At 44.0% G+C, this 20,069-nt stretch overlaps 1 protein-coding gene across 1 annotated transcript; it reads left to right on the top strand.

Moving 5' to 3' along the window:
- Nucleotides 1-1,522: 1,522 nt before the first annotated feature.
- twz (BTB/POZ domain-containing protein twz) lies at nt 1,523-18,540 on the top strand. The gene is made up of 5 exons (XM_046611828.2): nt 1,523-2,070; nt 9,275-9,361; nt 9,501-9,704; nt 15,496-15,701; nt 16,169-18,540. The coding sequence occupies exons 2-5, from the start codon at nt 9,333-9,335 to the stop codon at nt 16,636-16,638; spliced, it is 909 nt and encodes a 302-aa protein (XP_046467784.1). The 5' UTR covers nt 1,523-2,070; nt 9,275-9,332; the 3' UTR covers nt 16,639-18,540.
- Nucleotides 18,541-20,069: the final 1,529 nt, after the last annotated feature.

The following is a 20,069-nucleotide window of genomic DNA, read 5'->3' as shown; positions in this document are numbered from 1 at the left end:
CATGCACGACGACCTTATCCTCGTCGGGCGGATAACTCGCCCACGTGGGTGACGAACCACGGCTGATCTCATCCTCGTGCATCTGTGCAGATGCGTCTACCGCAGGGTCCTTCCACGGAAACTCCGATCGTTGGAATCCACTATGTCCAGTGGTCCCGAAAATGTCCTCGAATTTGTTACGAATTTTTTACTGGACACCATGGAATCTCGGATATCTTCGGCAACTTCCAGCACCCTGTCAGGAGTGTTTCGTTTTGGTGCATTGACATTGCACGTGGTGGAATGTTAGGATTTGGCGATGAAACCGCATTCGGCGCAGCCTCGTTCGATCTTTTAACGTTTCTGTTCCGTTTCTTTGTTTGCTTTTTTCCTCTGTCATTCAAATTTGCATATTAACACCGACGGCGGATAATGGTGATGGGATATTGGCCGGGCAGTCGGCCGGGGCTCCATGCCCTACAGCTCTTATACTCGTTCGCGTCGGCGTTGGCGTTCGCGGACCGTTTCGTGCTGTTCGATTTGGTTCGGAAACGCCTTGGGCATCGAGGAATAACGTTGTTGGCCGTGGCTGCTTCGCCCTTGGGCTATTCCAATATAACTACAATATCCTGTAGAGGAATATCTCCGTGTAGTAGTGAACCTTGCGAAGGCGAACCAGCCCGCGTTCCCTCAATATCAAACGCTGCGTGCAACAACACCCGGGAAGCAGCTCCGTGTTATATACATTTTTCGTTGACCACCGTGTCAAATCAATAAACTTACAAAAGGAATTCTCCCAAGACCATTTAACGCATCTCGGATCAACCTCTTTTCATCAAAATCCACCCATTCCGTCCAAGCACCAAAATAGCTACACAACACTGACATGTTTTCTCTCGGAGCAATAATTAGCGTTTCGGCGAAGTTCTAATTGAATCCTGTACAGTACATCGTTTAGCGCGTGAACGAATGTCAGAGTGTCATCTTCGACTCTAAACCAGTACCATAATCGAAACGAGAATAGTAAGTGAATTTTGTCGCACAAGTTATACCGCTTCGTGAAAAATTCGTTCCTACAGCAACAGTGCTTTATCCCAGATCACCAATCCTAAAAACTATCGTACACATCGCCTGTCTATAAGTAGCGATCAGAAATGATCGAGACTACGAATACCTGTACCCGGTTTTGGCCGATCTCTGGCGACTCGAACCTGCGCCATAACGCAGTTTCGGATTAATTCTTCCGCGGTACCAAATCTTGATTTCGGCTTCATGGTCACCAACCCAATGTCCCTAGTTACACCCACTTCCACTTTTTTCCTGGATTCGTGAAGAGGTAAAACTGGATCAATCCGTGATTTGGAGTACCTTGAGACCCCGATGAAGGCACCGAGTGAAAATATCGCCGGATATCGAAATCGGCGTCGTCGTCGTCGTCGGCGGCGGCGGCGGCGGCGTCGCGACGCCAGCGTAGGATGATCGGTGGCCTGCGGTCCGTCTCGACGTCGCGAGCAGCGCAGTTCCCGCCCGGCTGTCGCGTCGTGCGCGTCGATGTGCTGCACCAGTCCGATATTAACGCGGGAAAACCAACCACGTGACAAGTGTGACGAGTATTATAGATATATAATATAATAATTAAGAGGAAGGTGGGCGTAGCTGATGCCTACGTGCCGATGACAGGAGGACCGTCGCCTCGTAGTCGCATTTTCCGCGCATATCGAGAATTTGACGACTGACTGCGTGTCTTTTCGCTTCTTCTTCTCCTTAATGTTTTTATTTTCATTTCTTAGTTTCTTTTTCATTTTCGTTATTCAATCTTCATTTCTTTTTTTCGCGTGTGAGTTGGTGCGATCTTTTACCTCTTATAATACACCCGACTATCTTGTGGTGACCAGTTGGCAAAGCAAAGGGGGATTTATTTGAAAATCGAAGAATACAAAGTGCTTCGAAAGTGCCTGATTATATCGCATTGGAATTTCGAATCTTTGATCGTCGACGGAATTTGGTCAAGTTGAAGAAAATCAAGGGAAAACAATTCGTCGTGGACAATCGGGGAGGAGCCGTCAACCTGGAGGCCACGTGTCCGAAACGGTGAGCATGACGCAGATATTTTCTCCAACATCCTCATGCGGGTGCATCCTGCAATGCGGAGTCCCTTCAGCATGCCATTTCCGTATTAAAGCCCATTGTATTCTTAATCCAAAAGTCTGTCAAAGCGACTATCAGCCCACCGTTTTCAAATTAATTTTAACCGCGCACATATTTGATCAATGAACGATTGTAACTTGTTGAACTTGTAAGCAACTGTTCAGATACGGGGTATTTTTTTTTTTCTTACACATCTAATTCTTGTCAGTGGTTTGACTTGTTCGCTCGTATTATAACGTACGAGGAGAATAAAGTGCGGGGAATGGCGATCTGGTATGAAAAGATTTACGAGAATGAATCGTATGATAGGTATACAAATTGGTGCTGCGACCTGAGACCAATCAACACGCAAAGCGGGGCAATTAAAACCCAGAAGCTACCGAGCACGAGCGAAATTGCCATTAAACGTGATGTATGCACATACATATAAGTATAACATATAGGTATACTGTAGATACAGACAGCCGTGTCTGCGCGAAATCGGGAATTGATGCCATAGCTAGTCGATTACATACTCGACAGTTTTTAATCCAAACAAATCATTAAACTTTATCACTAATTAAGGTAAAAATTTAAAAAAAAAGGATAAATTTATTCGATTTTCGCATCGGTTTAAATCCGATTAAACTGAAAAGTGAAATTTCGGTGCAGTTGAAACCTGACAGAGAACTCGAATTGTTAGTATACCTATACAGGTGTGGATTGAGAACGTTTTCCGAGCATCTGACGCAGAGGGGCACCCCTCGTCACAATATTCCTCATCTTTTCCCTCATCTCGATCCTTTGCTCCTTCTCCCTGCGGTAAATATATAATATAAGGCGTGTTTCAATCGCGTATACTTTATACTACACCTATATATATATATATATATATATATATACATTTACACTGCACCTCGAGCTCACATCAGTGGCGTTTGGAAAGACTAGCGATGGTTGAGGATAACCCGGGGAGCCCTGAGGCCCTCCGAGGTTGAGGACACGGGGAGGAGGGTGAAAGGAGAGGAACCGGGACGCCCGGGGCATCGGGGGCCCCCGGGTGCAGACGCGCTTCTCGTTCCGTTCCCGTAATTAGAGCAGAAGCCCGGAGGGCGAGCCGCAGGCGTTCGCGTCAGTATAAGAGGCCCCGAACTTATTCGGGATCAGGGTGAGCAGGGAGGGGGAGGGGGATGAACGGACGGAGAAAATATCCATATTTTTATACACGTATGTACGTGTGTGTGTACGGTATATTCCACGGCGACTTGGTAAACGGTTGACCCTTAATTTTTTTTTTTCATGTCACTAAGGATTTTTCCTACGTTAGTAAAATTTTGATATCGTCGTCAGACAATATAACGTATCGGCGTGTATAATTGCTTCGATGATATTGTAGTAACACAAGTATTTATAGAGGTCGATCTTGTTAATTACTTCAAGTGAGGTACGAATATACAGTACGAGTTATAGATTAGTGTCTTGTATACTCCCAGGAAAGTTTAGAGTTTCAGATTTTTTTCCGATGTGCAGATGGATTTTTGTGTTTTTGGAATGCTAGAGATTCTTGAATTATTCAGATCTTCAATGATTTAATATTGTTTTCGAACACCGGTGTTTCATCGCTGGATCGTATAATGGACGAAGTTTCGTCGAACCGTTAAGGAATAATGAAATTGGATGGTTTTGAAAATTGAAATCACTAATCTGACACTTGATATTTCGAATGTGATAGATTACGGAAAATGATTAATTCAGAATTGAGAAAAATATTTCAGATGAGTGTTGGTTCGAAGTTTGAAGACTATTGCTGAAACGTTATGAAAGATATGAAAATTGAGAAATTCGCATCTAGGTATAATATAATGTTAACAAAGTTCGATTGCTGCAAGAATCGTTGCAATCATGTACCGGTCTACTTGTAACAAGCTTCATCACTCACGAATCTCTGTAAGCGACTGCCTGTGTATAACCGGAAGTATCTGGCGTTTCTAAAATTTTCAAAAATCTCGTGTCGAGACACGTCAACTTGCATGTCATGATATGTAATTACGTAACTGCATCAAAAATTGGACTTAATTCCGAATAACGAAAACTCTTGTATTGTATGCACGCAATTCCGTGATTACTGATTGAAAAAAATTTCGAATATTGCTGTCTTCCTTACAACACTTTGCCGAATCTTTGCCGCTCTCAGAATGAAAGCCGGAATGATATTCCGAACGCAAGGTAATCTCCAACGAGTTTTCAAACACTTCTAGAACCGGGTGCAAAGTAGGTATGTATACGAAAGGTGTAACATGCGGTCCTCGGTCACGCAGCCTGTATCTCATACCCATGTGTAAGTATATGCGTAGCGTATCCGAAGTTTCCGTCTAGTTGGCAAGTAGGCGAGAGAGTATAACTGGTCAAATAGGCAGGCCACAGACGAAATGGAGCAAGACACGCATTGGCGCGTGTCGGGGGAGTGCCAGTGCAACCGCCCCGCTCAGCCCCCGGATCCATCGAAGTACGAGCGATACTGACCTCGGCTCGAATTGCACAAGATACGTGGGATTCTCTGATTATTACTCGATTTCGACAGCCAGATGTAAAGCGGCGCCTAAAGTCAAAAAACGAAGCCCTAAGAAAAAAGGATTTTGCTACTTATTACGTGCGGTAATAACAAGCCAGTGAAGGATTCAATATGGCCGCCGTTTACTCGCCTGCGATTTTGTTTCGGCCCTAAGATTATTTCCAGACCTCGGTGGCAATCGAGCGTTACTTCATACCGAAGATAACGATGGCAAGAATAGTTTAACCGGTGATTTCACCATCGACGAAAGCCTAAAAACCGAGAATTCAGTTTGCGAAATTTGGACGCGGTATGTGCCTTCGCTTTTCTCAAGACATGCGAATAATATTTTGCTGTGTTTCCCCACGTGCCGGTGAATAAAGAGACAGGTATTTTGTGTGTAGAAATTTTTATATAAATGTCGAATACTATCTAGGTTTCGCTTTCCTTAGTTCCCGTCGTCGCGCAAGAGTAAACCCGCGTCATGCCTGCTGCTGGATAATGAGCGACGTTTGATCGTTTGAAAGTTCATACTACACATAGCTGGCATATACACAGAGCTATGCCACTGTAACTTCAGCTTGTAAGACTCTAGATTCGTCGGTTGTTCGAAGCAATAGAGCTGAGACGGTAAAAAAAAAATGTTGAAAACATAAGATATTGGATAAAATTGAAAATATCTATTTAACCTTACATTTCATAATGGCAAAATTCAGCAAATCGTAACAACTTCTTCTCGGATCTCGTTTCATACATTTGGTACGAGGCTAAAATTGCAGCAGCATGTGAAAAATTAACGGTAGTGTAAGGAAAAAAACAGCCGCGACTAAAATCATTTCATCGCATCGTCGAGTTATCCCGAATAATGTAAGAGCGGGCGGTGAGTAGGTCGCGAAATTTTTGAAAGTATTCGTCGGACGGCGATCTTGGCTAAAAGGTAGATTATAATAGAGGTCATATACAGCGACGATGGAAATCAAGAACTCGTCGCTCGTTGTGCGTGTAAACTGTAAGATGAAGCAGCTGTGCGCATCTCCGAAATTTCCAGCACCCAGCGTCCGCGCGGTTTCGAATTCTCCGGTCGCCGCGCCAGTGCGCCGTTTTGCATACACACGCGACGCGCATAGATCAGCCGCTAGATCCCCACCGCTTTTTGACCGACCGGGGAGCGCGAGCCAAACCGGTCGGGCACGCGCTCCTCGCCACAGCCGCGCTATCGCCCCGTTCTATCGGAATGATAATCCCCATCTCCACTGCGCTGATGGCAGCCACCGAGAGCATTCACTCTGCGACAACCGCGCGGAGCGAACCATACGGTCAGATGGGTTTCAGGAATTTTTTGCTTCAAGTAATTCACGGCTGCCTGACGGATTGCCCATCCTTCAAACTCGTGCACAGAATTTCGAGATACGACTGAGAATTTCAGCACTTTCATGTAATTTCATACGACTTCGTATAGGATTTCAGAGATTTAATGGAATTAAATATGATTTCGGAGGATTCCACAACATTGCATAAGATCTCAATTGGTGTACAAACATTTCAGAAATTTCTGAAATCACATGAAAGTGCTGAAATTCTAAGTGATCTATTGAAATTCTATTTGGATATCCATTGAAATTTTATGAAATGTTGTGGAATCTTCCGAAATCATATTTAATCCCATAAAAACTCTGAGATCCTATATAAAATCGTATGAATTTTCTGTGATACCCCTAAAATCTTATGAAATCCTTTAAGATAATTCAAAATCTTGCTGAATCCTTTGCAAATGCGGAATTCCGACTAAAACCTGTGAAATCTTGTGAAATCATACGAATCATTTGGATTCTTCGAAATATTTGAAATCGTAAATCTTGAAAACTGCAAGTCTACACATAAACCGATGAGTGATTAGCCTCTGGAAACTGCACCCAACGCTGTAGGTTTTGGTGACTACATCGTCCTTTGATAATCGATGATTAACGCTTTAATTCTTCAAGATTTCCAAGTGCAGGAAGACTGAAGGATCCGTTGATACAAAGAGAAAAAATAAAAAAGTAATACTGCAGCCTTGCGCTTTCTTTTTGCAATTCCTTGTATCCTCCGCATGCAGATTTCCATTTATATATTCCGTTAATTAGCACGAACGAGGCGAATCTGTCACTGATCTTCGATCCGCATTTGCGGCGATGATAATAACGATAATAACGCACATCAGCCGCTGCTTAAGAAGAAGCTGGCGGACGGTTATTATAACGGAAGCTGATATCTAATTAGCGGTTTTCTCAAGTTCGTAATTAACGGTGCAGCTTCTCCGTCTCTGCGGCAGTGACGAAACGGAAAAATTCCGAGCAAATATACATAATACCCGATGATATTCGTATACTCGGACCGTCAATCTTACCTCATAGCGCCAACGCGAGTTCTTGCACATGCGGCTACTTACGCCTCACAACCTCGGACATATTTTTCGCGGGAATCGAGTGAAACGGAGAAGTAAAAGGCGGCGCATGCACGCGGCATTGTACGTTATATATTTTTGAATTTGCATCTGGATTGGCGCGGCAGAGGCGGCCGGGCAAAAGCGAGCTCCTCCGGCCCTCGAGGGCCGAGGTATATGCAAGATTATAATACTGCAGGTATGCGTGCGTCGAGGTGATAGGATGCGGAGTATCCGACGCCCCGTGAGTCCGAGAGAGACGCTCGCCCCCGGCGATCCACTCGCCCTCATCCCATGCCTGCAATGGGCCCGGCTCTTTGCACGATCCTACGGCGTTTTACGGACCGCAACCCCCCGCCCCCATCCGGCATCCCTCGCGATACGAGTCCTCGTCAAGACGAAGCTGCCCGCATTCCAGGGACGAATCGGGACCAAAAATTATTCACTTCTTTCGGTGATTCCCCGGTGTCTTCGGAAGCAGATGAGAACCTGAAGGACCCAGCGGAAACGGTCTTACAGGAGTTGGTTGGAAAGGACCCCGCGAAATCCTTATGGGAATTGGCTGGATTTTTAGTATCTTATAGTATATACATATTCTCACGATGAAAAATTCTCGTGGGCACAAGTCCGAATAAGAAGGGTGTACAGGTCTTTTGATATCTATGGATTTCGGGATTTTTGGGAATTGTAAAGCTTCGAGGGGACGCGAAATCAAACAAATCACTCAAACTGCACGGTCGATTCCCAAAGATAGGCAGGAAACTGTGATTGATTCCATCGACGCGTTGATTCCATCCACGAACTCGCTGGTTTACCGGAAGGAAGTGCAACGTCGGATTTCGCATGAAGAACGAGACCCTCCGACTCTTGCAACAATCGACTTGTCCTGTTTTTCACGCGTCTGCGGAGTCTCTGCGAATCGGCTGTGCACTTTTTGAGTGATATATTTGATTTCGAGTCCCCCTTGAAGCCTTGTAATTCGTAAAAATCCCGTAATCCATAGATATCAAAAAATCCATCCACCCCCTTTCCAAAGCCTGTATCTTGGAAACTGGTGATTTTCTAGACTTGTGTCCATGAAAACTTTTCTGATCAGGACCATATGTACTATACTACATACTAGAAACCCAGCTATTTTCACTGGGAGCGAATTTCCATAAAAAACCAGAACCAAATCCAGGTTCCATTTCAATTCAAAGTCTATGAGAACCGTTGCAATTTCCCGACAAATTGTACGTCCCAAGAAATCGAGACTAAGATAAATTAGTTGTCATTATATCAAAGGTTGTAATTCGCCCCTGGCAAGAAATTTCAACAGCGATTCCTTCACAAACGGAAATGTAATATGTATAAATACAGCTGACGAACATCTGATGGGTACAGTAGGTACACTGTATCATTTCATCGCGCCGCTAGCCTACTTAATTGCCTTATTAATACATATGAAAATCACACAGATCCACGACCCCCTGAAATTAATCGTATGATTATAAATGGATGTGAACGATCGCAATGGGAGTGGGGGGGGGGCTAATAGGGGTAGAAATATGAGAAACAACAGCATGCAACAATGGGGTAAAACGGAGTGAATCGTTTCTCCGTAAATTTGCACGATCGTTTGAATGGACGGGGGTCGGTACAGGTAGGGGGCTAATTAAGTGGCGACGATATAATCGCGGAGCGAAAGTCAGCGCATGGAGTGCATGAACTTGCATTTGCGGTAATTAAACCGAGAACCAGCCGGGCTGCTGTCGGCGTGGGTCGGTCGGAGGCAATTCACCGTAATTAGCGCCTGTGCCCTGGCTCCCACTATCCTGATTACTTGCGCGTGCCAGGATCCCGTTTCGCTACCCACTTCCTCCCGAGAACGGTGATCTGCCCACATAGCTTCTGTACAAAACGTTGCCCCGTTTCGTTTGGCAGCCGGTCTGAATGGCGCTTGGAAGCTTAACGAGGCTGCTTCTTTCTTCAGCTTATATCCCCCCCCTGCCTTCTCCGGCTACTTTCCCTTTCGCAAATTTCAATCGATATAATCGTTGAGCCAATACCCGTGTTCTGCAATTAACCGCAAGTCTACGCATAAAATCAATCGTCCTGGTTTACTTTGTGCTTTTTTTCATATCATCGCTTCTTACCTCTGTTTCGATACAAACCGCAATGCATTTCGTAACTCCCGGGCTTTCTCTATATTTCAGACGGAAATGTGAGGCCGACGGGAAGGAGACCAAGACGGAGCTGGCAGCGCAGCGCAATATGTTCCCCAGCGCTCAAATAAAAATGAGGTAATTTACCACTGAACTAGGTATATATATATATATATACATATACAGATGAAAATAGAAAAGAGAAAACTTTTATTCATCTATCGTACAATTTCTCAACTTTTTATATTTTCATTGCACTCCTCGACGGAATTTACAGATTGCTATCGCCAAGCAGTTCGCCAGCAACGTCGCCAACGATGTCGAACTCCTCTTCGCCCACTCCTCCGACCCCCGCGGCCCCCGCCTATAACCAAAAAATGACGGGGATCCCCTGCGTCGCTGCAGCCTCGAGGTACACGGCCCCTGTCCACATTGACGTTGGCGGAACGATTTATACCTCATCCCTCGAAACCCTGACCAAGTGAGTATAAGTTTCATTTATATATGCATAGGCTTGATTCGGATCTTCGACGAAGACTCCTTTTGTCCATTCCGTGAAGGCGTGATCGATAAACGTCGGTAATTCCACGGTGAAGTTGAATGAAATGTGAAGAAAGGACCCCGCAGAATCCTGATGGAAATTGACTCCCGGTTGAATTGGCTGGATTTTCAGTATGTGGTATAGTACATACACTCCCGATGCGAAAAGTTCTCATGGACACAAGTCCCAAAAATCACTAGTTTCTAAGACACAGACTTCGGAAGGGGGGTGGATGGATGTTTTGATATCTATGGATTACGCGATTCTTGCGAATTACACAGCTTCGAGGGGGACTCGAAATCAAATATATCACTCAAAAAGTGCACAGCCGATTCGCAGAGACTCCGCATACGAGTGAAAAACAGGACAAGTCGATTGTTGCAAGAGTCGGACGGTCTCGTTCTTCGTGAGAAATCCGACGTTGCATCTCCTTCCGATAAACCAGTGAGTTCGTGGATGGAATCAACGCGTCGATGGAATCGATCACAGCTTCCTGTCTATCTTTGAGAATCGACCGTGCAGTTTTTTTAGTGATTTGTTTGATTTCGCGTCCCCTCGAAGCTTTATAATTGAAAAAAATCACGAAATCCATAGATATCAAAAAATCTGTACACCTTTCTTCCGAGGCCTGTATCCCGAAGAGTACTGATTTTTGGGAATTGTGACTATGAGAACTTTTGATCGGGAGGACATGTACTATAATATACTGAAAATCCGGCTAATTTAACCGGCAGCCAGTATCCATAAGCATTCTGCGGTTTCCTTTGAAAGCGACCATTGAAAAATTCACCCTACCGACACTTTGGCTTCGAGCATTCAGAACTTTTTCCTGATAATTTTTTAGTGTTACTCATCGAATATGCGATTCAGTTGAAAGTATATTCATGCAAGTACGTTCACCGAAAAAAAAATGTCAAGCTTGTCAGATTAAACATTTGACTGCGCATGCGCAAGCTTTGTCATCACTTCATGCAGGCTGGCCAACCCAAGTTTCAGCTCAAATTTTTTTCGTTCGAGCAGACCTCAAACAGCTGATGTAGCTATTAAATAAGGATTGAAAAACTTGTACCGTGGACTTTGACTAACGAGATTACTTAAATTGCGTACCGTTTCAAGAAAGTTGAAACTCTCCTACCTTGCAGACGAAAATATAACGGGCTGCAAGATCTCGCCGACCAATGGAGCTGAACTATTTCGCGCATGCGCAGCACGTCAATCATCGGCCTGCGAAGTTTCACCGTTTCCATTCGGCGCACATGTAGCCTGTACGTTTATGATATAATCTCATGGTGCGGCCGCGGCGTGTATAGCTTAGCTTTCGACAAAACAATAAGGTCGAGAGAGCCTGTAACGAGGGAGGAAGGCGCAACGGAGCGTGTCGAGAGCAGACCGATTTCCGCGGCCCTAGATCTTTTTAAGCGTCACATAAGCGATACTTGGTACAGCGATTGCCTATCGCCTCCAGTTCCTGCTCCATCATCTCATCTAACCACCTCCACCATCTTATTCTTATTCTTCTTCTCCTTTCGAGAAGAACGATAGGCGTTCTACAAACGCGGTGAACCGCGGCCGGTGCCTCAACACGCTGATTTCTGATCCCATAAGCCGCTCTCGATTCGCTTCAAACGATCGCTAATCGCGTCCGGTTTATTTCAAAACACGTACAGCTGCCCCACGTCTCTTGTGTGTGTGTGTGTGTGTGTCGGTGCTGAGCTCTCTGCATCTGCATGCGAGGCTGACAGATTCAGTAGGTGAGTTGGACGCCGCCGCTGCCTGCATCACTCTGCTACTTTCCGTTACAGCTGACCGATGTCTAATCGGGGGAAAAAAATCAACCGCTGCACTGCAATCGCGAATCTCGTCGGTTATACCTTTAACATAGAAATAATTATTTCCCCGCGTTAAGGAGGTCGTGCCGAATCGGAATTTACACTTACGATTCAACATAGATTTCGCAGAAGCTACCAGCGCTCTACAGCAGGGAAATTTCTTTGTAAAATTCGATGCCGTTTTCACAGAGACTGTCGTTAAACCGGGAAACTATGAACGTTTTTTTCTGCCCTTCGAACCGTTTTTTAAACTGTTTTTTACGCAATTTTTTCCACAGTGTCAAGATAAAGAAACCATATGTTCAGTTTGCAATATTTAGTCTCAACTTGGTCGGTTCTCAGAAGCTAGATTAGAGACCTGAAACACAGGTACCAGAATTATTTTAAAGATTTCAACTTATACGGTATTATATCACAGGGCGCGGATAAATAAATCGAGCCCGAAATTTGCCGCTACAAACTCGTTTGTGGGATTGCTGAAATGCCGGAGGCTTGATGAGTCTGGGACTAAAGAGAACACTCGATTGAATCGAGTCGGTTTGTTCTATTCAATCCTGATCCAAACTTGTATACGTAATTTGTTTCTTCGGCAGAATAACACAGGCCTGCGAAATATAACTTTCAATTTCCCCTGAAAATAATAATGCTTTTTTTTAGGTATTTAGTTATGTTGAATTATAATATAGTGCTAGTTTGTTTACAGCACATCGAGATTTATTTTCATGTAAGTTATGTATATTTACAAACATTTTAACAATATTTGTGAAAAAATAAAATATAATGAACGTTTAGTTATGAAATGAACAACATTGCAACGTGCAACATGAAAAATTTGGAAAAACCGCCCATATGTATTGTTTTAAGGTTTCAACAATATTCCAGCTTTCAAACTGATAAAATGATCACACTTACGCATGAATAAAAGAATTATAATGATTTGTAACCAAAAATTTTTGAAGGTATACAACAAACTCGTAACATTTCGATGAGTAAGTTGAAATTTATCAGATTCCTTGAAATTTGATTATACAAGGATTTACCTATGATAATAGATACTGATATTACATGATTGTACAATATATTAATGACACATTCTCTCTATTTAACAAATTATAAGACGTGTATTTTCTTCTCCAAGTTGGAGGGAGTGGGTGGGCAGTAAACCCCCCGCGAGAATAATCTCAGACTTTATTCCCTTGTTACATAATGTATCTATCTTCTGAGAAAACTGACGTAACAGAATTTTTCAAATATTTCTTGCCATAGATTCGTACCTAATACCTACGGAAATTACTGCTCAGTTTTATAAGAAGAAAACTATCGCAGGTCTGTGTAATCCATCAGGTACATGAATAGGCAGGTTAAAATAGCGATAAAACATCCTTGACTTATGGTATCAGGACAGCAGCTCTGAGAGACTCAGCTCGTCCTTAACCTACGTACCAACCAACCAACCAACCAACCCCAAAATCCGCTGCCGATGGTAGATCTGCGGCATTAATGTATATGTATAAATGGATATTATAACGCTGCATACGAACGAAGGCAATAATACGAGAATGATGTGAGCCGATCGTTTAACATTTTCCCATAGCAAGCGAGCCGGCGAAACGAAGGAAAAGGAAGAAGGGACGACCGGAGAACCGAGAAGAGGATCTGACCCCGCCGCTCGGGGATCCCCGGCGGTCATCACGCCGCCGCCCCCCGGACGCGATTCCTCCACCCCCTCTTGCCCGGCGGGCCGATGCACAGGCCCCCCACCCTTCTCACGGTGTCCCTTCCCCCGGTCCCTCGTTCCGTTCCGTTCCGTCCCGTTCCGTTTCGTTCCGTTTCGTTTCGTTTCGTTTCAACATTTTTTACCTGACTTATGTACAACAGAGGGACCGGGCGCAACGCGGAGCCCAGGGCCTCTCTCTCTCTCTCTCTCTCTCTCTCTCTTTCTCTCCTTTTCCCTCTTTATCTCCGACTCAGTGCAGGGCCCTGTGACCCACCCCCCCTCCCCCCCCTCGACCCCCTCGGCCCCCGGGGCTTGCGGGCGTTATTACGCGTTATCGCGAGGATGCTATGGGAACGCGCCTCGGGCGGCCGGGTATTCCTCGTTGTGCCATAACGTACATACCTACCTACCTACCTACCTACCTACCTCCGCGATTATACCTATATAGGTATGTGCCCGCATACCTGTACCTCTATACCTACTAACCATGCCGAAGAATAATGAGTTTTGTTTTCCTCCGCTCCGCAGGCTTTGCTTATAATATAATACCTATAACGCAAACTTGCCGGTAAGCAAAAATGATACTGCGCGCAAAGTCACGGGGGTGTGAAAACCGATACACAAGGGTGTTTTTTTACGGGTAACACGAGTTCGCTTCTCCCTGCTTATTTACAATATTTAATCATTATTCAAGAAGGTTTTGTTTCAACTTGTTCCGTTAAATTCTGAGGCCAGTCTCGGGATTCTGAAAGCTTATAGGTTATGATACACTAGTCTCAACTTTCATGCGATAGAGGTTTTAAGGTGATCCAGATGCTTTTATACATCCATATATGGCTGTGTTATTACTGCACCTAAGTGTATGCGAATAATCGTATAACCGGAGCAAAATCTAGCGCGGCCTTAATATTATACATTATTTATACCATTTTTATTGCTTCCGCTGTAAACCGGATGAATGGAAGGTCCTGCATATTTCCGGTCGCGATGTCTCTCAGGTAATTAAACGCGGAGGTGCCGTTTCGTATTCCTCATTTTACACCTCCTCAACTTTCACGCTTATATCGTGGTGAAATCTACAAAATTTTGCACACATTTTTATACCAAACACCACATCTATATACTGACTATGGGATCTTTCTCGCTCGACTTATTTTTTATCAACGTATGTGACAAAACTTGTGATAATTTTGAAATCACGATCTAATATCGGTGCCGTAGGTTCATCTCCTGAAATCTGTCTAATAATAACGAGAATCGTGTGATTCTAGGAGAAAGACAATTCACGAATCAGGCAACGAACGTCGTTAGGTCCACATCATAATTTCAGTTCGAAGAGCTCGGGTCTTCGATTGAACGGTTATAAAATTTTCGGAGAAGCAGCAGCTGCAGTCACAGCGTCGTCGGAATAGGTGTAGGTATAAGGTATACCTATAGGAATGTGTAAGCGTCGACACGACGACGCCAAGGGCGTGTGTAAGCGAACGGAGACTTCTGGAGCAGCTTGAAGCGACTTTTGAACAACTTCGAGGGCAAGTGAACAGGTGGAGTTGATTGTCCGTCGGTCCACCTGCCGCTGATCGCTAAACTTTAGGACTCACTCCGAACCACCGCACCTTCATATTATAATAATTACCTTATAAAAGGCTCACTTGGAATAGCTACAGGTATACGGAGTATATCATGCATGCACAAGAACCACGCTGCTTTCGCATCCTTTCTCGATTCGTCTTCAAATATTCTGTGGCTGTACGATTTGTGTTTTTCTAACTGATGGCACTCGATGAAATCCGAGGGATTAATCACTCGTGAAATCTGGTGTACACTTTGCTGGAAATCTTGTGAAGTCCCTTGAAATCTTCTAAAATCCTTTGAAATCTTTTCAAATCTTTGTAATCTTGAATTAGGTGTACATCAAATCGATGAATGATCAACCCCTCGATAGAATCCGAACAAAACTACGATTGTAGGAAGTAGATGGCGAAAAAATCGAAGTCGTGAGTCCCGTGAGATACAAAACTATAACACGTTGTAACACATGTCACAATTCTGTTTCTGAAGAGCCGTTCTACAAGACAATGGTTCGGGGTTTATTTCTCCTGGTTCAAATATCTTGGCGCCAAAAATACTCTATTATACGCCTTATTACTGTTACATTATACTCATAGAGAATCTTCTTTCGCAGGTACCCAGAATCGAGATTGGCAAAGCTGTTCAACGGTAGTATACCGATTGTCTTAGACTCGCTTAAGCAACACTACTTCATAGACCGAGACGGTGGGATGTTCAGGCACATTTTAAACTTCATGAGAAATTCCCGTCTGCTCATACCCGAGAACTTTGCAGACCTGGATCTACTCCTGGAAGAGGCACGGTACTTCGAGATTGCACGTGAGAATCCCAATCTTTCATTATACGTTTACATACAGTATATTTCCTAATAAATGCCACGGTATGTCGGGCTGCCTACCACTGAGAGGTACGAGTATCGGTAAAACAGACCTACCGAGTCACTTAAACTTGACTCCGGAACACGATAGCTAAACGCTTTAGCATAGGTTGTAAACAACGAAACAACTGCTCGGCCAAATCCGCACAACTTTTCAATATCGGCAGTTTCAGTTCACTTGCGAGAACACTAAACGTACTACCTACCGATAACTCGGTAGGTCTACCTTACCGATATTTGTTCCCCTCAGTGGTGGGCAACCCAACATACTGCGGCGTTCACTTGAAAACACCCAACACCCTGTACGTATATGATAAAGTGCACAAGTTAATTTCGCGAATGATTCCCAACTCAGGTAGCCCTGCAAGATTATCCCCCAGCTGACTGACCGATTCTATAAATGTTTCAGCAATGTGCCGGCAGCTCGACCAGATGAAGAAGGAGCGCATAAAAAACGGTGGAACGGGCTCTTCGCCGAGCCCGACGCCGACACAGCCCAACTGTGGTAGCGGGGGAGGACCGCAGGGGTTCAGAGACTCGGAGAAGCGAGGAAGCGACTCCTACGAGTGCGTGGCGCTCCACGTCAGCCCGGACCTGGGTGAGCGGGTGATGCTGTCTGGGGGTCGAGCGCTTCTCGACGAGGTCTTTCCGGAGACGACCCAAGCGGTGATAGACGCGCGTTCAGGAGTCGCTTGGCACCAGCAGGACGCACGGCACGTGATCCGATTCCCCCTGAACGGCTACTGCAAGCTAAACTCGGTGCAGGCGATAACAAGGCTGTTGAACGCGGGGTTCCGGGTCGTCGCTAGCAACGGAGGCGGCGTCGAGGGTCAGCAGTTCTCCGAATATCTCTTCGTCCGGCAGTCGGTGAACACTTGACAAATGTCCTCGCCACCCGCGAGCCGCTGCAAATCGGCAGATTCGCAAAACCGATAGCCGAGCCCTGCGGCACCGCGAAACGCGGGTTGCCGTCCGCCAGGCGCGAGTCCATTACGCATCTCGCTGTTAGGCATGCGCTGCTTATTCTCCGCGGCGAATAATTGCGCTCTCTAGCGCAACGGTACCGTGTTATTTTCTTCGACTGTAAGTCGCACAGTACCACCAGCTATTTGGATTGCGCAACTCGGTACAGCCACGGTGCAAGTATACAGCGCACCGCAATTAGGCGATAAAATACATTTTTACCTCCCGTTGAAAGCTGTGCAGGGATGTTTCATTGCGCGCGGTCTCGTCTAACGCGGCTCACTTTACTGTGAGAAGTGAAAATCATTTTCTCGTTTGCTCTGGGAAACTGTGGATATATAAGTATCGGCTGTACGCTAGACTAGTTTCGTTTATTTATTTATTGTAATAGTTATTACGCACGATAGAACGATCGATGATGAGAGTATTTTGCATAAGTATTGTATGTTTCATAGGGATTTTGTTATTCATGTCTTCAAATTTTAGGTGTCATGATTCATTTTTACACCCTCATCTACGATGCATTTTTATACTCGGTGTAAGATCTTCAATCGATATCATTGTCATTCGCCTTTGAAATTTTTCGTGATGCAGATATGATACGCTTTCCCCAAGCTATAGGGAATACTTGTGACAACCGAATTGCATCAATTTTTGCAAACAAATACCATGATCTCCGCGGGTTGAAATGAAAAGACTGTGGATACGGTATGCGGTGATAAATTATTGTTTGAAACCATCATCTGTAATTCTGTACTCATTATTGTTATTATCAGTTAGTTTTACAACCACGATCGAGGATTTACAGGTACTATGTTCAATTTCTTTTTTTCATTTCTTCATTTTTATGTATTTATGATAATTTACACTTCATATTATATATCGCATATTTGTATTTAAATAATGCTATCAGAGAACGAAATACAAGATAAGCAAGAAAAACAAAATTTTATTGTACATATTATAATTGTGCACTTGTATATTATACATTCTAAGCATTGTTCTAAACGTACTTATAATTTTACTATAGATAATAAACTATAATGATTATTATTATTATTGATATTATTATAACAACGAAATATGAAACGTTGATCTCATTGATAAAATTACTATTATTACTGTTCCATATCTTCGTTAATAACCCTGGGAATGCATTTATAACCTCTGCTGTTCTTGCATACATTACAGTTCTGCAAATAAGAATTTGAATCGTAGCAGCACGATTTATCTAACCACGAAAATTCGTATCTCTACAATTCGATCTTGAATAACTTGCTGAAAGAACCGCACAAAATACCGTTCGAACGGTATAAAAAATATACCTATATTCAGTCGTTCAAGCCTATTTTCAACGGTTAACCGAAGCATAGAGATGAATTTGCTGAAAGCTTTAAAATTCGGTTCATCGGATATTATTGTATAATGCAGTATATTATAATACAAATTCTTCGCTCTCCCTCTGTCTAAAATCCCTTTTGATGCAGATTGTAATCGTTGAAGTAAGCTTAATTTCTATTTGAGTTAACGGGAAAACAAGTTTCGAGGTTTGTTTGCGAGCGTTATATTAAACCGCTCTTCAAATTGGACTCAAAGCCGATATATTCGGGGAAACCGTTGGTGTCTTGATTTGTCATTAAATTATTCCGTGCAATCGATACTAAAAGAAAACCGGTACCTACTACCGGCAATGGAACTGAAATCGAGCCACTTGCTCGATTCCGTCAACGCAACAACGAAACCTCTCGCTTCGCACGGTGGATGAAAGAAGCATAAAAATATTAACAAAGGGCATGTTGGAGCAAGGAGAGACTCGATTAAGCGAAGGAGATGAGGGGCGGGAAGGGCGGGGGGGGGGGGGGAGAGCGAGAAGTGTTTATTCGACCTGGGAAAAGTCCCCTCGAACGGGAATATGAACAGTACATAGACAAAACAATTGAATGAATAATTTATGACCGAGTTAGTGAGGAAGCACAAAATTAAATTAAAATTAGCACCGAACTAGTAGAAGTAGGAGAAAAAAGAACGAAATTATAGATGAGCGAGTAGGTGGATAAAAATAAATAAGTATAGAATGAAGAAGTGGTGTATAAAATGAATAAAGAAAGAAAGAAAGAAAAGAAGAATAGATAATTAAATAAATTAATATAAGAAAGATATAGAGAGAGAGAGAGAGAGAGAGAGAGAGAGAGAGAGAGAGAGTAAGAGGACTGGACGAGAGCAGGCCGCGGTCGACGAGCGGACTGAACCAGCGAATGAACGGATGGACAGACGAATTCTCGAGCTGTGTGACGCCTCGAGGTAGTTGCCATGGTTACTCCGAACTCAATATCCGTGAGGCCGGCGGCGGTCCCAGCCTCGGGCTGTCATCCCTGGAACCCGCCGAGCGGAGCGGCTGGCTGATTATATTCCATTTCTGGATCGCCCGGGGCCCGCCGCCCAATTCTCGACACGCGAAATACCCTTCGGCGAAACGTTGAAGCGCGTTTCAAATTTTCGGATCAAGCCCGATCGAGGCGAGCCGGCGTTTTCAGGCGCGTTGCATGCTCCAGGAACTCACTGCATGCGGATTGAGGGAAGTGGACCAACGATATTTTTTGGCTATGGAACGAAGCATTTCAGGTCACGTTGTACTCCTGCCTTTACCGACCGAGCAAACTCACCCTTTGTCTTCCTGTATTAAATACACAAACGAACGGCAAGGGTTCGTATTTTGTCGGTGCATCGCTCTTTTGTAGCAGAATACAGGAAAGTTATTCATATCCCGAAAGTCATTGACAAAATGTGTGGTTTTCTGACACGAGTTGACGGATTCAGAAATAGTGTATTTTATGGATTGAACAGTACTAGTGTTTGATGGTGACATAAGAAATTACAGCAACTTTCCTTGTAGTTTATTTGTTACATACACGTAATAATTTTTGTATCATATTGTTGATACTGGAAATAATTAGTTCATTATTATTTATGATATTCAAAATATGTACAATAATTTGACTGAAATAACAATGATTCTACGGCTCTGGTACAATGATGCGTTTCCACACTCCCACCAACACAGCGGCATCATTATGCGTCTGCAGTCGTTTCGAGGTGTTCGATAATAACATCCGCAGCCGCGCAAGGAACAAGAAAATCTGCGGGAAACCCTGCTCAGGTGCGAGCGCACTGAATTCAAACTTCTGCTTGCCGATTAGACGCCTGAACGACGTGACCTGTCGTACAATTCGTCAACGCAATGGGAATTGGCAATTCAGATCCTTTGTTAATTACACTCGGTTGATAACACCGTATGATACTCGCTGATAAGGTGAAAAAATACTGGGGTGATGCTACGATCTAGTTCA

The sequence above is a fragment of the Neodiprion pinetum genome, chromosome 2 (assembly GCF_021155775.2).
Source record: "Neodiprion pinetum isolate iyNeoPine1 chromosome 2, iyNeoPine1.2, whole genome shotgun sequence".
In the NCBI taxonomy this organism is placed as follows: domain Eukaryota; kingdom Metazoa; phylum Arthropoda; class Insecta; order Hymenoptera; family Diprionidae; genus Neodiprion; species Neodiprion pinetum.
This window is presented reverse-complemented; position numbering and strand designations above follow the sequence as displayed.

Bases quoted from the DNA above. Each gene is read 5' to 3' on its own strand.
- twz (XM_046611828.2), top strand. From the start codon at position 9,333: ATGTTCCCCAGCGCTCAAATAAAAATGAG. The intron at 9,705-15,495 runs GTGAGTATAAGT...CTTCTTTCGCAG, and splicing joins TCCCTCGAAACCCTGACCAA to GTACCCAGAATCGAGATTGG. The intron at 15,702-16,168 runs GTGAGAATCCCA...TAAATGTTTCAG, and splicing joins ACGGTACTTCGAGATTGCAC to CAATGTGCCGGCAGCTCGAC.